The sequence below is a fragment of the Acanthochromis polyacanthus genome, chromosome 3, assembly GCF_021347895.1.
Source record: "Acanthochromis polyacanthus isolate Apoly-LR-REF ecotype Palm Island chromosome 3, KAUST_Apoly_ChrSc, whole genome shotgun sequence".
Taxonomy (NCBI): domain Eukaryota; kingdom Metazoa; phylum Chordata; class Actinopteri; family Pomacentridae; genus Acanthochromis; species Acanthochromis polyacanthus.
In genome coordinates this window covers 26,677,874-26,694,457 of record NC_067115.1, presented here as the reverse complement: position 1 = coordinate 26,694,457, position 16,584 = coordinate 26,677,874, and the positions used below count along the sequence as shown (strand labels likewise).

The window sequence follows — 16,584 nt, the reverse complement described above, 5'->3', positions numbered from 1 at the left end:
CCAATTAACTGTGAAATGAAACTGTCCTGTGGACTGATACCTGGTAGGGTAGGTGCTAATTCAAAGAACAAAGTGAATGGAAGCAGGTCTGTTGGACTGATTGGATTTGATCTGCCTCCGAATGCATGTGAATGCCACACATATAGCACTGCCGGCTGTGAAAGCAGATGAGAGAGGTTTATCTGATGTGATCAGTTGGATATCTGGAGGGAACTTTAGCCTATTAGTTGTGAATGTTGGCCTGATGGAGGACAGTCTCAGCCACTCATGTCAGCAGAGTGGTGCAGCACTGCACACTTCTATTTATTCAGATTCACTGTGGAGCTGATTTAAGACTGCAATAAGAGAAACATAAGGAGAAAATCATCCTAAAATGATTGTTATATGCACATAAAATCAGACAGCAGTGAGCTGTAGTGTTTCCGATCATGGTTTGTAAGAGCAACAGAGAGACACTGTCTACAATATTTCAATATCCTGTTTGGGTCTCCTCTGAAATGCTGCTGACACAAGATTGTGTGGCAGGTTAGTGAAGATATGACCACAGTGTGCGATGACTGTCTACCGCGGAGAGAGACAGACGGACCATCTGTTATTCATGAAGTTTAGAACAGCAGCCACAAGTACCAATCAATCTCATTCAGTGTTTGTGCCACTTGTGCGTCACCGAGTGCGCACGGCGCCCTGCCTGTTGCTGCTGGAGGAGAAGCTGCGCATTCACACTCACATTCAACAGGCAATGAATGACACTTCACAGCATCATCCACAGTTTCAGCGCGCTATATTAGTTTCACACTCAAAGTTGCGGCGCGGTTCCAGACTGGGATCTTGGAGAGGATGCACTTTTTCTTCTGTCTTTCTTAGCGGTGATTAACTTATGCGCCATGGAGCCTCCATCCTCTCCCAACTCTCCGGCTTCTGCGGTTAAATCAAACTAGACTAGAGAGCTCCACTACATTCGGGGGAAGGCAGAGGAAGGATGGCATCTCCACAGAACGGATCCAACATAACGACGAACTACACCAACCAGTTCGTGCAGCCGCCGTGGCGCATCGCTTTGTGGTCGATTGCGTACAGCTCCGTGCTGGCGGTGGCGGTGTTTGGAAACCTCATCGTGATATGGATCATTCTTGCCCACAAGCGCATGAGGACGGTGACCAACTACTTTCTGCTAAACTTGGCGTTTTCGGACGCGTCGATGGCCGCGTTCAACACTTTGATAAACTTTATCTACGCTGCGCACGGGGACTGGTACTTCGGGGAGGCGTACTGCAAATTCCACAACTTCTTCCCGGTCACATCTGTGTTTGCGAGCATCTACTCCATGACTGCCATAGCTGTGGACAGGTGGGTTCGTGAATTGCTGCAGGAATAATGTTTTTAAAGAGGTGCAAAATTGTCACCACGCACCTCAACCCAGCTCTGATTCGTTCTGAAAGGGAAAATGAATCACATTTTTATCATTATTATTATCATCATAGGAGTAAAAATCCCTTTAAAGTTCTTTCCATTTTGGGATAAACATTTGGTGTTGTTTGTATTCAAGAAAAGAAAAAATCCCACACTGGTAAACCTGTGGGAGGATTTGCTGCACCTTCACAGCCATAGAAGTGGAATACATTCCAGTTTAATACAGGCTCCCCTCCACACACCTTTATCATCAAAGCAGCAAAAATATCCGGAACACATGAGCAGAACATGAATATTTGAAGCTTCACACAAGGTTGAAATATCTTTGTCACTCAAACGCTTTGATCTGAAGGCTTCATGCTTGATGTTTCTGGACATTGTGCTCCTGATTATTCCACTTGACTATGCTGGCTGCCAGTAGCCTTGATGGAAAGTTGAATCTTGTGCCACACAAATAAAAGCTCATATCAGTGTTGTGCCATGTTTGAAGTCTAACTTCAGCCCATTTGAGAAGGCTTGTGTAAGTGGAGCCATTTGCAGTACGCCAAAGAACTTGCTTATCATTGAGTCCACACCAGTTTCAAGTTAATTCCTCTCTTGGCACTTGGGCTTTGTCCCCCGTGTTATATAATTCCACTTTTATCTGCCTGCAGTTTACATTCATTTCAGTTCCTGGTGGAGGAATCAGTAATTACTCGTTTGTCTTTTTCATTATTGTTCTGGAAGTGTTATTGCGCTGCATGGTGACCACCACCTCACACACCGTGGGCCCTTTCTACGTATTTAGTCTTTGTTTCACTGCAGATCAATCACAGTCTGAAGCACAGCTAATGACTCTAAGTGTGCCTAAGATCAGCCTCTTCCTCATGCTTTTAAATGCTCTGACTCTGGCTTTCCAACTATAGCCCATCTCTGCTTCTACACACATTTTCTTTCTCTTTTTCTGGGGGGGGTTTCTCCATCTGTTTGTGTCTTCGCCTGCCCCTGTGGTTTCCAGTAATGTGAGGATGCAGTCAACACTATCATCCGTGCTTTGATACTGATCAGTGGACCGTCATACGTCATAATGTTTGAATAAAGGGATTAAACAGATGAAGGAAGCAGCCACAGGCGGCCACATAATGAAAACAAAACGCCCGTAGAAGCAGAAACAGTGTGTATCTGCAGCTCGTGTACATGTGTCACAGTGTGTTCCCATGTTGTGTGAGGTGTTTTCCTCTTCCAGTACTTCTCCTTGACACACAAACGGAACAATCCACTTCCTGGGGCCATGCTCGTTTTGGCTCCTCTACAGCAACTTCCATGTGTTTGTATTTTTGGTCTGCAGTGTCCATTCAATTTTGTCAACTGTGTCCGGAGACAGAGAACATCGGCATGACCTACATGATGTAGATGTAACCTCCGGTCATGTTTCTCGTAACCCCAGTATGGTGCTGTCTCTGCTCTGATGTCTTGAAATGGCATGAGGCCACAGTTCGTGATCATCTGTGAATTTGTCCTTCCTGCTGACTCTCTCAGCTGCCAAGTGCTTTTCCTTGGGCACTGCAGCAAAAGAAACGCAGGTTTCTGTGTGAGAGGTAACAGTAAGTGAATGTTAACGATGTCACAGCATGGGACGTCTACCATATCTCATACTTTATAAACAAAATATATTTACTAGTGCATCTCAAAAAATGAAAACAATGTAATTTTTTGTGTAATTTCATTCAAAAATGTAAACTTTCATATCTTCTATATTCATTACACATATAGCAAAGTATGTTTATACCTTTTTTTTTGGTCTTTTTAGCTCATGAAGATCAAAAATCAATTTTCCCAGACTGTTAGAATATTTCCTACTTGCTTGGGGCTCTTTTATAACTAATTACTGCATTGATGTAGCAATCAGCCTGTGGCACTGTGGAGGTTCTATTGAAGCCCAGGTTGCTTTGATGGCGGCCTTAAGCTAGTCTGTGTTGTTAGGTCAGGTGTTTCTCTTCTTCATTTATACAATATCCCATATGGGGTTCAGGTCAGGGGAGTTGTTTGGCCAATCAAGCACAGTAATATCATGTTCAGCAAACTATTTGGTGGCGGTTCCAGCTCTGTTTTGCAGGTGTTAAGTACAGCCAGAAGAGGAAATGAGCATCTCCATGAAACTTGTCATGATTGATGAAAGTGCTCTAGAATCTCCTGGTAGAAGCTGCATTGATTTTGGCATTGATAAAACACAGTGGACCAACACCAGCAGATGACATGACAGTGGATTTCATCCGTCTTGGATTCTGAGCCTCTCCAATCTTTCCCCACACTGTAGGAGCTTGATTTCCGAATAAAATGTAAAGTTTACTTTTATCTGAAAAGAGGACTTTGCATCACCGAGCAACAGTCTGGTCCTTTTTCTCCTCGACTCGGGTAAGATCTTCTGACGTCTCTGATTCAGGAGTGGCTTGATATTAGCAATGTGACTGCTGTAGCTTCTTTGAAGACATCCGTGTGTCTGGTGTGCTGACACCAACTCAAACAAACGTTTTCTTCTCCTCTGTGGACATCAGAGCCAATGCTTGACATTTACCTGTGCATGTAGTGTTTGGCTGCTTCTGATGGACGTCTCATCCACTGTAATCTCTGCTGGTTAAACAATAGGCGGTGAGGCAGTGGCTGTTTACTTGGTAATGTCACACTGCTGTGACATGGCTCCAAAATAGTACACTGCCTGAAAGCTCTCTCCTGTGCAGCCTGTGCCACGACAGCTTTCCAAGTTATCAAAAAATACATGAAAAGATTGATTATTCTGCTGCTGGAAAGTCTCTGTGATGATGCCCAGTTGCTGTTGGTGCCGCTGTAAATGTGCTTCGATGCGTGTGGGTACCGAAAAGGAATGTGTGTGTGTGTCTGTGTGTGTGTGTGTGTGTGTGTGTGTGTGTGTGTGTGTGTGTGTGTGTGTGTGTGTGTGCGTGCATGTGTGTGTGTAATCTTTTTGGACTTATTCAACTGCTACACGTGTTCCATTGTGGTTATTATTCATGGACTCAAAGCCTGTTAACTCAGCCACCATTGTACAAGCTTGTAGGATCCTAAATAGCTCTGCTGCTCTGGTACACACTTGATTGGGCATCTAACGAGGGTCAGTGAGAAGAGATAAGTTCCAAGCAATTACTGGTGAATAGACGGAGCATCTTTGTTGTTGTCTCCCAGAGAGTTCCAGCCACTGAGGTGATGGGACAAAGCCCATCCTTTACCTTATTATAAAGATTAAATTAGCGGCTGTAAGCCTGTGTGATCAGAAAACCACGTAGTATCCTGACTTAGGTGCAAGTGTTGGCAATTTCCTGCCAGTTTTAAGTGCCTCAGTGTGTCACTCAAACAATATTTCATTAGTTTTTCTTCTTTTTTGAATGAATGAATCGTCCACCAGTTTCCCTGAAATCAAACAAAAGTTTTTAATTGATCTTGAGCAGGTTGCCTTGCACAGAATTAAATGTAACTGTCAGTATAATTGCCTGACTCATCCATTTGTGGGGATAAATGTGAGGCGAAATTTTTACTTTTTCTTATCTTTTGCCTTTTTTGTGAATTACTGTTTAGTTTCACAGCTTAAGGCCACTGAAAATCCTTTAAATGGAACAGATCAGGAGTGTGAACACTGAACAGGGAAATTGACAAATAAAAGGCCACGTCTAGCTTGTGAAATCTATGGTGTATTTCAAGAGAATCTCAAGATCAAATCAGTGAATCAATGGGTAATTAAATGTGCGATGTCTAACCTCCCACCCTCTGTCCTGTAGGTATATGGCCATCATCCACCCTCTGAAGCCTCGTCTGTCAGCGAAGGTCACCACGGGTGTCATCATATGTATCTGGAGTCTGGCTGTGGTTCTGGCCTTCCCTCTCTGCTACTACTCCACCATCAAAGCTCACCCCAGCAGGACCATCTGCTATGTGGCCTGGCCTCGCAAGGCAAAAGACACGTTCATGTGAGAAGTGTTGACTTGTTTTCACCAAACTTCAGATAACAGAGTTAATGGATTAGTGTTTTTCACCTGAGTCATAGTTGCTGTAGTCTGACTCACCGGATGTATGATGTAGGATCCCTTGGCCGCTCATTTCAGCCCGCTTTGTCCTCTCTTTGAACTATCTGTGTTTTCTTCACTATGGGTACCAACAATTTCAAGTTTGGTCGAGGATTTGAATCATTCAATTAAACATTCCTGTTATTTTTTGTTGTTGTTTTTGGTGGGTTATTGATTTTAATCACAGAGTGCATGCAAAGCAATTTTGCCCATCACTATTTTGGACCACACCCTTCACTTAGCCCCACCCAAGATGACTGTTACTGGTTTAAAGCAATACAGAACAAGTCAGAATGTTTTCCCCCCCATTGCAGAATAAAAATGAGCTACAGTCAGAGCATTATGTTCCACAGAACAAGGATACAAAGCAAGACTCTATCCGTTGTCATGGACTTGTCTGAGTTCAAGTGTAGGTCATTTACACTGTTTGGCTCAATATACATTAATGTGATGAATGTAGTATAAACAAGAAAAGCATTCAGAGAGCACAGTCGTATCATTTCTGATGGCTAAAATCTGGAAAAATTTCATGGCAGAAATCACAGCAACATAGAATGTGGCCATTTAATATAGATGCACCCACAAACAAAATTACCTAACGCTGAGCACAGGCATGTGTTATGTATGTGTACGTTATGTACAGATACTGAATTGCGTGGCCTACATATGCAGGAATTGATGGGCCTCGGAAACACCCCCACAATTTAATCAATTGTTCCTTGTATCATTTTGGAAGGATAGGTCCCAATTAGTCCGCACCAGTCGATTTGCAGTAGGATCACAATCATGTGATCGTCAACAGGCAGCTGACGTAGTGTTCAGTTGTTGTCATGGTTACAGTGACACCGTGATGCTACCTCGCAATGATACAGAAATCCTTAACAAGTCCATGGGTCCAGACTATAAGCCGCATCACTGCCAAAATCTAATCACTTGGTCCTTGTGGCATTTCTCATCTTCCCTGAAAATTTCATCCAAATCCGTTTTTGAGTTATGTTGAAAACAGAAAAACAGACGGAAGGACAAACATATGCTGATCGTCACATAACCTCCATGCTCCTTGACGGAATAACTATAAATTCTTTCAATTTAAGCATCAGGCTTTTTTTTAAACTGAGCTGAGCAGAGTTATACAGTTGAAAAAAATAATAGTCACACAAGTGGGTTCTCCTCGTTTTCAGCCTTAATGCTAAGCTAAGCTAGCAGGCTGTAATTTTACATTTACTATTCAGACATCCATCCATCCATCCTCTATACACCGCTTTATCCTCACTAGGGTCGCAGGGGGTGCTGGAGCCTATCCCAGCTGACTCGGGCGAAGGCAGGGGACACCCTGGACAGGTCGCCAGTCTGTCGCAGGGCTACATATACAGACACACAATCACTCTCGCATTCACACCTACGGACAATTTAGAGTAACCAATTAACCTCAGCATATTTTTGGACTGTGGGAGGAAGCCGGGGTACCTGGAGAAAACCCACGCATGCACAGGGAGAACATGCAAACTCCATGCAGAAAGATCCCAAGGCCCACCCTGGGATTTGAACCGGGGATCTTCTTGCTGCAAGGCGAAAGTGCTAACCACTACCTCACTGTGCAGCCCCCATTCAGGCATGAGAGTGGTAAAGAGCTTCTTATTTAAATTTTAGCAAAAAAACCCAAAGTGGCTAATTGCATTGAAAATGGTATGTTACACTCACTAGTTTATAGTATGTTTTCAAATATTTTTTACTGCATATCACTGTTGGAAGGCTGCAGCAGGTGCACTCATAAGTGGAAAAACGGAAGTGTCAATTTCTCCAGAAAACAAGAATGTTTTTGAAACATTCTGAGCCCCAGTAATGTCAAAACCTCTTCATAGTGCTACCTGAAAAAAATTCAAATATGAATGGATTTTGTCACAGCTGTCATTCTTTGTCTTACTGCTGAAGGGTTTCCTTAGTGAAACTGAATCGTAGCAACATTGCAAGTGATCAAAGGGGCACATTTGAAGGCATTTTGGTTGTCAACTTCACATTTGCAATTCGGATCCTCAGTTGTTCATCATTTGCAACAAGAACCAAGCTTACACAAGGCCTAGCAGGTTAATACTGTGTTTAAAATGTTATAAAAATACTTCATTATGTATTCACTCCACTTTCCCACTTTCTTCTTAGGTATCATATCATAGTTACCGTTCTGATCTACCTGCTGCCCTTGGTGGTGATGGGCATCACTTACACCATCGTGGGGGTGACGCTGTGGGGAGGTGAGATCCCAGGAGACTCATCTGATAACTATCACGGACAGCTCCGGGCTAAAAGGAAGGTATGCATACTTGAGGGGGTAAATAGTGCACCAGCCACTGAAGAACTGAGACAGGGCCTGAGGTGATCGAATTTAGAACTGTGAACATGGTGATTGTTTAGCGCTAAAAGGCAGACAGCTGGGAATGATATGTAATTTTCTGTCACTGAGACGCCTGTGGCTCCAGGTGATTATTATCCTGCTTCTGTTTTATAACCTAAAGCTGAATAGGGAAAAGGGCCATTCGAGGCAACATGCCATTTTGACACATATTCATCATTAAGAGGAAAGAGAGTTCAGAATAGTTGGCTCTAAACCATCCGCCAAGGTAAAACAGTTTCCCAGCTCCCTGTTGTTGTACATGCACTTTCAGGAGTTCAGCCTTTGCATCTGCTAATTTAATTACTGTGGCTCAAAACCTTTATGGGCCAATTGGGGCAATGAAGGTTCTAAGTAAGTTTCTTGGCCTGTTTGTGCACTCTGTATTTCATGATAATGTGTTGTTCAGTGGAGAAAAAACAACATCTTTGGTGGTGATAAAATGGATGTAACAAGGTAATGTTTTTCGGGAGTGAAATTAAGCAACCGTTAAAGCCTCTTTATACGTTTTATATTTAAATGAACCAAATTAACTCCACGTAAAGCTTTCCTGGTGTGTTTAATCACTGGAACTAATATTGCTTCCTTCCAGAATGATTAGGTAGACATGCAGCAGCCGCAGTAAGGCTTTACACTTTACAGACCATAATTCTTCTTCACAACACCAAGAACAGAGCGCTATTTAATACATTACAAATAAATTAAAGATAGCGGCATTACATCTAATGCCCACTGGTGAAACGTAAAAGAACAAAAGTGCAGACTAAGCTCGACAATTAATAAAATACTGCAGGTTAAGGAAAGTTTAACGGCACTGATGAATGTTACATCCGAAAGTGTGAGGATCAGCTCCTACATATTGCAGCGAAGAAGAATCATGGCTTTTGCTTTGAGTATGTGTGTGCAGCACTGTGAACATTGCAGGGAGGAAAACCCTAATTTCATTCAACACAACCTTTTGTAATTGTCAATTATTGTCCATCAAGTGCTTGTCCATGCATCCGGACAGGTACAAGCTGTGAACGCCAACAGTGTCCGGAGGCGATATGAGTTTGTCCACACTTTGGTAGAAGTGTCTGAAACCTTTATCCACAGGACTCAGTGTCTCATCCAAGACACGTGTTTACAATGGGAATGTTTTCTGCTACCATGAATAATGACCAAATATGAGAACACACATCTTGCAGCAGGCTTTTAGGTCATAAAAGGAATAATGGAGATGAAGGTAAACAAATCACAACCCTTTCTGCTGCATTATTGGCAAATGAAGCAATACAATTCTTGGCTCAGACTCATTTAACTCCACTGGATGTTACACTCCATCTCGACTCTCTTTATCAATCATAGTACTGAACTGTGTGTTTAACAGATAGATTCTTTACATTTTAGTGTTGTGAATTTTTTTTTTCTTGCAGCCTTAACAGATAAGCTCAAGTATACCTTCATTTCTACCACTCATTATGTTTTGTTCTGTTATGTAGTGGTTCAAAACGACCCATTTAATAGTAAAAAAACAAACAAAAAAAAACAAATACAATAGTAGAAGTATTTTTTCGGTATGGAACTTCGTCTGCTTGGCTTAATAAGTGTAACCAACATATAAAATGAAAATGGTTATTTCACATATTTGCAAACCTATCCTGAACAGAAGAAGTGTCTTGTGTTAATTTAGCAACTCCATAAAAAGAAAAAAAAAATCAAAATCTGAAATAAAATTTTTGAAAATTCAATGTCATGCAAAACTATTGTATTTTATTTGTATATAATTGTAAATTAAACAAGTTTTAACATGCCTTATTTTTATGGAAAACAAGTGACTTATCCCTATTGAACAACGATCTGTGAGAGTTAAAGAACACCGTTGTATTAAATATTGATTGGAATGGTTAGTAACTGCATTATTAAGGAGATATAAACCAATGTTTATTGGGATTTCTTGGTTTCTGACATTTTTGGATAATTGTAAATGCCCCAGGGAGATCATTGCTGTTCCTGAGAAACTAATCTAACAGGATGGTTAAACAAGATGCTAATTATCTTTTCAAATTGTTATTAAAAGGTCTATTAATTGTTCAAACTGGATGCTACCACCGTGTGTGGCAAAAGCTTCTTGTTCTCCCTTTAGACTCCTCTGTTTTCCTTTTAACTAGCTTCATTTAACATGTGGTCTGCAACATCCTGCTGAATGAAAATATGTCCTGTCAGCCTATTGGTTATTGTTTTTTTCTTTATAATAAATATACAACAAATCAATATCACACCAATTTGTTCTTTCCGCACACTGAAATTAATGCAGGCAGACACCCAGCATTTCTCCTGTCATAACATGTAAAGTACTTCTTATTTATAATGGCATAAGAGTCACAAACACACTCTGCAACATGACGAGTGCAAACATACAGTTGGAGTCTTAAAAACATTTGGTCAGTGACAAGAAGAACAAGAAATCCTGCAGTTGCTGTTTGTAAGGTAAAGGGTGGTTAGACAAAATATCGATTTGATTTATTTTTTCTATGAAACTTTGTGTGAAACAAATTGATTTTGAAAGCGGCTTCACTTTCTTTTTATCACTTAAAATGTTTGCACAGTACTCTGCATAGCCTAAAGAAAACAGGACTCCACAGTAATATTCGATTTATCTCGACAACTTCTTCACCAACAACCTGCAAGCCGTACTTTCAACCAATTTACATGCTGCACATTCAACTTATGATTGGCAGTTTATAAATTATTAAGAAATGCAGCCATGCCTTCAATACTGCCATTCATTAAAACTTGCAGTGACATTTTTGCTAACAGAGCCTGTAATACAGTTACCATTAGACACTAACTGTCCACAGAGGTCAGCTATCTGGCCTGGCTGCTTTCTGGTAAATGCAAATCACATCAGCTTACATTTCTGTACTTTCATTTGAAAATGTACGCAGTTTTCTAAAGGTCTTGTTGTTAATGGATAGGATGTGTTACTCATTAACTCACTTCACCGCTCTGGTTCACAAGATAATGCAAACTAATGTGCTCTATATTTCTTTGTGAAACTAGTGTGCGACCCATAGGGAGCACCGAACGAACACTAAGACAGAAAGATTTAGATTTAACTTTGCGCTAACATGGCATCCATTCTTCTACATTTCTTAAATGGAAAACATGACTGTGCTTCTAATGTTGTCATCCTACGGTATGATTTCCTCGTGGATTCTAGCAATTGCTCTCAATCACCTTCAGAACTGATGACAATAATACAGAATCACTATTAGCCTCCATGGTTTTCAGTAGTTCTGAGTCTCCTTTACAGAAAATGGCTCTGTGGGGAGTCCTTCGTGAATAATTGTGCAGATCACTAATTGAGAAGGAATATCTGTATGACTTGAGTGTGTTCATGTGCTGTTGTTTGTACATAGGAATATTCAAGTTTTACCCATTTGCACTCAGTGTTATAGTCCAGAGATATCTTAAAGTTTAGTGCCTGCTTGATGTTGTTGTAGTGCATGTTCATCTTCCAGTCTCTGTCTTGTCTTCATCACGGCTTTACATGGTACAGTACAATCTGCTGAGCGGATAAATGTCATGCAGGTTGAGAGTTTAGAACTCACAGGTTCTGGTCAGAAAAGGTTACAGAAAGGGGAGAACAGCCTCAGGCAGCACAGACAAACATCAGAGACCTAGCTGGCTCAAAATCTAGTGCTCTTACTCTCTAGACTAATGGCAAAACATATAGATATCAAAGTACATACTGCTGTTCAAAAGTTTGGGGTCACTCATAAATGTCCTTATTTTTGAAAGAAAAGCAATTTTTTTTATGAAGACGACATTAATTTAATCGGAAATACAGTCTAGCCATTGTTAATGTGGTAAATGACTATTCTAGATGGAAACAGCTGATTTTTAATGAATATCTCCATAGGGGTACCAACCCGGTCTCACGGGGATTCGTGAAACTGTCACGTAAGTTTTAGTTTCGGTTTCGTGCGCACCAACACGATTTCGTCATGTTTTTCGTGCCGCTCACCACGAAATGTTTTTCGCTGTGGTAATCACATCTGAAAGTGGTTTATACCGGCGGATTCATGACGATCTAAGCTGTCCATCGGCGTTTACTGCTTGTGTGATCGCGTTTGCGGCCGCCGGCCGCCGGACATTCTTGAAATTCCTATGCAAATTGGTAAGTGTACCACCGGCTTATGGTTAGGTTATGGTTATGGTTATGGTTAGGATTATGGTTAGGGTTATGTTTAGGGACGATGTCATGCAAAATATAGCGTTGGATTTGCCGCGGTTTTACATTAAAAATATAATATACACATTCTTTTGAAATACGTTCTGAGTGGCACGAAAAGTCCGCCGTTTAAAATACATTGGTGCGCATTTCGTGGTGAGCGGCACGAAAAACATGACGAAATCGTGTTGGTGCGCACGAAACCGAAACTAAAACTTACGTGACAGTTTCACGAATCCTCGTGAGATCGGGCTGGGGGTACAGAGGAACATTTCCAGCAACCATCACTCCTGTGTTCTAATGCTACATTGTGTTAGCTAATGGTGTTGAAAGGCTCATTGATGATTAGAAAACTCTTGTGCAATTATGTTAGCACATGAAAAAAAGTGTTTTCATGGAAAACATGAAATTGTCTGGGTGACCCCAAACTTTTGAACTGAGTCTCAAGGAAAACACCAAAAACTGGCTTGGTGGATTGCCTGTAAACAGTATTCTGTATTCCTTTGGTTGTTTGTTTCAGGACAAATCTGCTCTCAAGTCACAGCGTCACAGCAGATTGCATCAGGTTGTCCCCCAGGATTCATTTTTATTTTAATGCTTTCGTTTTACCCTCTTCCTCTGTAGGCCTTCCACGTCCTGCTTCCAAAAAGCATTCCCAAGTCATGATGCTGCCACCACCATGCTTCAGGATGGTGGCGACAGTGTGTTTCAGATGGCGTGCAGTATTTGGAGTCCACTAAATATAGTGTCTGGTCTGATAGCCAAAAAGCTCCAAAGACCAAAGAACTTTCTTCCACTTGACTTCAGTATCTGAAAAGTTTTTCCGATATTTAATATGAAGTTTTTTCAACAGTGACTTTCTCTTTGCCACTCTGTCATAAAGCTTTGACTAATGAAATTAGACAACAATTGTTATATGAACTGTCTCCCATCTCAGCCACTGAATCTTGCAACACCTTTAGGGAGTCATAGGTGTCTTGGTGGCCTCTCTTAGTCGTCTCTTTCTGGCCTGGTCACACTCAGTTTTTGACAACAACCTGCTTTAGGAATGTGCCACATTCCTCCCATTCTAATGAAGGGTATATCTTTGCTCTAAGTAATATTCAGTGACTTGGAATTTTTCTCGTATTCATCCCCCGACTTATACTTTTTAATTACTCAGTGTTTCAGTGATTACTGTTGTTGTGAATAGCCCAGTTTTGTCTGTTTTGTCGTTTATTACGAGCATGTGTCTTGTTTATCAAAGGAGAATACAAATGTCCATAGAAGGACACCAATCAAACTGTATATTTAAAGGCCACTTTAAAAAAACACTGAACATGAAATAGACATTCAATTGCCAATAACCGCTTATGGTATTAATGGACAATACTAAAGCTCACCAGATCTGTCCCAGTTTATTACATAATGTAAATTCTAAGGAATTATAAATACTGTGTGTCAGTATACATCCTGCATTTGCTTTTTTTTTTTTCAAGCGTAGGGCCAATGACCACTACCATGCCAGTTCACTGCATATTGGACACTGATTAATTTTTCACAGTTGCCAAAAATTAAAACAAAAAAATTGCAGTGGCATACAGGGGCCACAGTCTGCATTTTAGTATATGTTACAAACTGTCCAATAATAATATGCAGTATTAAAACAAAAGTAGCTGGGCCAATCACCAAGCGTAAATAACTATGTGATTGTATGAAAGTGCATTAAAGGATCTCAGTTGCCACAGTCACTCAAAAGGTTTTTAGATTCTAAAAGGAAATACACTAAATATAGTTTGATTCAAGACCACAAACAAACATAAAAAAAAATTCATTTGGAAAACTCAGTAGCAACACTATTGTCTGCACTTTACCAGCACCAACAGTGCAGACTCTGGAAGCAAACAAATCACGTAGCATCGCCTCAACCACTTCTTCCTCATTACTGTGTATGCCAGCTCTCTGAAGCGGACAAATGGCCTGCTCATTTGCAAACACTGTATAAATAGGAGCATAACTTTCTCCAACAATGTGAACACGTGAAGTCATTTTTGTTTATGTCTTGGACTCCACAGAGAGGTAAAAAGTAAACTTGCATGCTCACCACTGCATTGCTTTTTTTGTTTTTGTGAATAGTTAACAGAAGAATGCTGCCTTTAGTTGGATAGAAGTTAAAATTTTGAGCCTTTGAACCCTTCTGTTTTCACACTCTGGTGGGTTTGGGGCACAGTGATGCTTTGTGATTAACACAAATATCCATGTTTAAAAGTTTGCTATCTTAATTTATTGTATTGGCATGCTAGTATGTGCCTGTGTACAAATTTAACTGGATGATGACACTAGATTAAGTAAAAACAATTCATCCTGACAGGGACATGCATGTGTCTGATAAATGTAGTGACTATCTACCCAGTAGTTGTTTTATTTCAATCAAAATTCTGAAATGTCATCCTCATGGTTGAAGAAATGGCAGTGCTTTACCACAGTCAGCAAGATATTTCTTAAAGAAATATGAGTTTATGTGTTTTCCATAGGGCTGTGCAGTGGCTTGGTGGTTAGTATTTTCGTTTTGCAGCTACAAGTTCCCTGGTTCAAATCTCTACCTTCCCAGGATCTTTCTGCATGGAGTTTGTATATTCTCCCTGTGCATGTGTGGGTACTCTGGCTTCCTCTCACAGTCTAAAAACATGCTGAGGTTAATAGGCCACTCTAAACTGTCCGTAGGTGTGAATGTGAGTGTGATTGTTTGTCTCTATGTGTAGCCCTGTGATAGACTGGTGACCTGTCCAGGGTGTCCCCTGCCTTCACCCTAAGTCAGCTGGTGTAGGCTTCAGCTCCCCACGACCCTAACGAGGATTAAGCGGTGTATAGAGAATGGACCGGACACACCAGCTTGTACCTTAAGACATACTGCTAACGGTGCTATTGTATTGGGTTGGTAGAAAATGATTTTTCTGAAGTGATCATTCAAAGAAGCGTCGATGCTTAGAGAGAAATATTAGCTGCTCTAGGCTTGTTATTTTCATTGATCAGTCTAAACTTAACCTCGTACAGCATACTATAGCAATTAATTGTGATAACATGCTGGTGTAAATGGTAGCCTTTTAATTAAACAGAAACAACCGTCCTTTCAACACACCTGTAACTCACTCAAACAGAATGATGGGGTAGTTCATTTTAGTTGATGGCAGAGCAGATATAAAGAAATGAATGAATAGGATTAATGAAAGAAAGACACAGATTCGTACAATAATAAGCCATGAAGAGAGTCATTATTTCTGAAGATCAGTCCGAAGGATTTTTCTAGTGTTTGACCTTAATGACAGATTTCCTGTGCAGTCGTCACAGGTGTGTGAGGTAATGCAATGTAATAGAATCCTGCCTCTTTGTTTCATTCCTCATCATCTATATTGAAAGACAGATTCGCCAGTCCATTGTTTAGAGTTAATCCTGCCGCAATCTCCACGCCACAGGTGCTCTATTTTAAGCTCATGCCTGGGGCTCCGGGTTCGAAATGTCAGTCAGAGAAGCAGCACAAGTGACCTGTCATAAAATTGCCATGTCTCTTTTAAAGACAATTTCTCTTCAGACTGTGTTGTGAGCACCATCGATCATCCATCTTCTGTCTGTCTGCAGTCTGAAGCACTGCATGTGTGTGTGTGTGAATGTAAAGATCTGGATGGATTACCTTTACAAAATCTGTTTTTTTCCCCCACCCTGAAATGATGTACTATATCCAGCGTTAAGCCACAGTGTATGTGAGTGTCACACTAACATGCAGCAATAATAGGATTGTTCTAATCCCAGGAGGACAGGTGTCAATAAATCTATCTGTCCAGAGAGAGAAGAATAGCTAAGCTTGTTCCATAGTGAAAAATCACAGGGTCATTAACCATCCACACTCGAATACGCGATGAGCTGCTGTCTTCAGGGTTTATGTTCTGCAGCTTTCCCCACTCTTCTCACCAGTCTGTGCGTAAAACTTTTTTCTTCTACACCTTCACAAAAGCTCCTATTGAAACACTTATTGCAGGTGTAATTCATGCCTGAATAAAATATTTCTACTTTATTCAGACCACCTGGTATCTTGAATTTCCCTTTATTTCTTGCAATTATGTGTAACTGCTCACTTCAAAGAAAATTAGTTGCAAAAAATACACTAAATACTAAAATACTATTAAATGTGCAATGTTTTTTTTTTTTTTTTTAGCAGTGCAGTAGGTGGAATGTTCTGAAATTGCACATAATCAGAATTTGGTTCAGATTTTAAATAAAAAAATTAGGTTAAAACAATTAACTTATATGAAATGTAACCCAAGTGATATTAAGCTTCCATCAAAGTGCATTGGTAGTCATGCTTGCATCCAGGTTTTGTGAACAGCGTTGTACTGAGGGAATCATGGAAATGGCTTTCTTAGTCATTTAAAGACTCTCCAGCCGTTCTCTTCTGATTTGTTCTCTTTATTTCTCCGTTTCCTGTTTTGCATCTACTGAATGTGTTTCTCTATTGCTCAATCAGTCACTTTTATTCAGAAACACAA

General features: G+C 40.6%; 1 protein-coding gene across 2 annotated transcripts in view; it reads left to right on the top strand.

Annotated features, from left to right (window-relative positions):
• Nucleotides 1-642: 642 nt before the first annotated feature.
• The window catches only part of tacr3a (tachykinin receptor 3a), a 31,230-nt gene continuing 15,288 nt past the window's right edge, over nt 643-16,584 (top strand). Inside the window, exons 1-3 of one of the 2 annotated variants that reach the window (XM_022210193.2) lie at nt 643-1,347; nt 5,178-5,366; nt 7,620-7,770. In XM_022210193.2, the coding sequence (XP_022065885.1) occupies nt 980-1,347; nt 5,178-5,366; nt 7,620-7,770 (708 nt within the window). In that variant the 5' untranslated portion in view covers nt 643-979. The remainder of the gene's footprint in view (nt 1,348-5,177; nt 5,367-7,619; nt 7,771-16,584) is intronic. The other variant, XM_022210192.2, reaches the window with a different exon arrangement.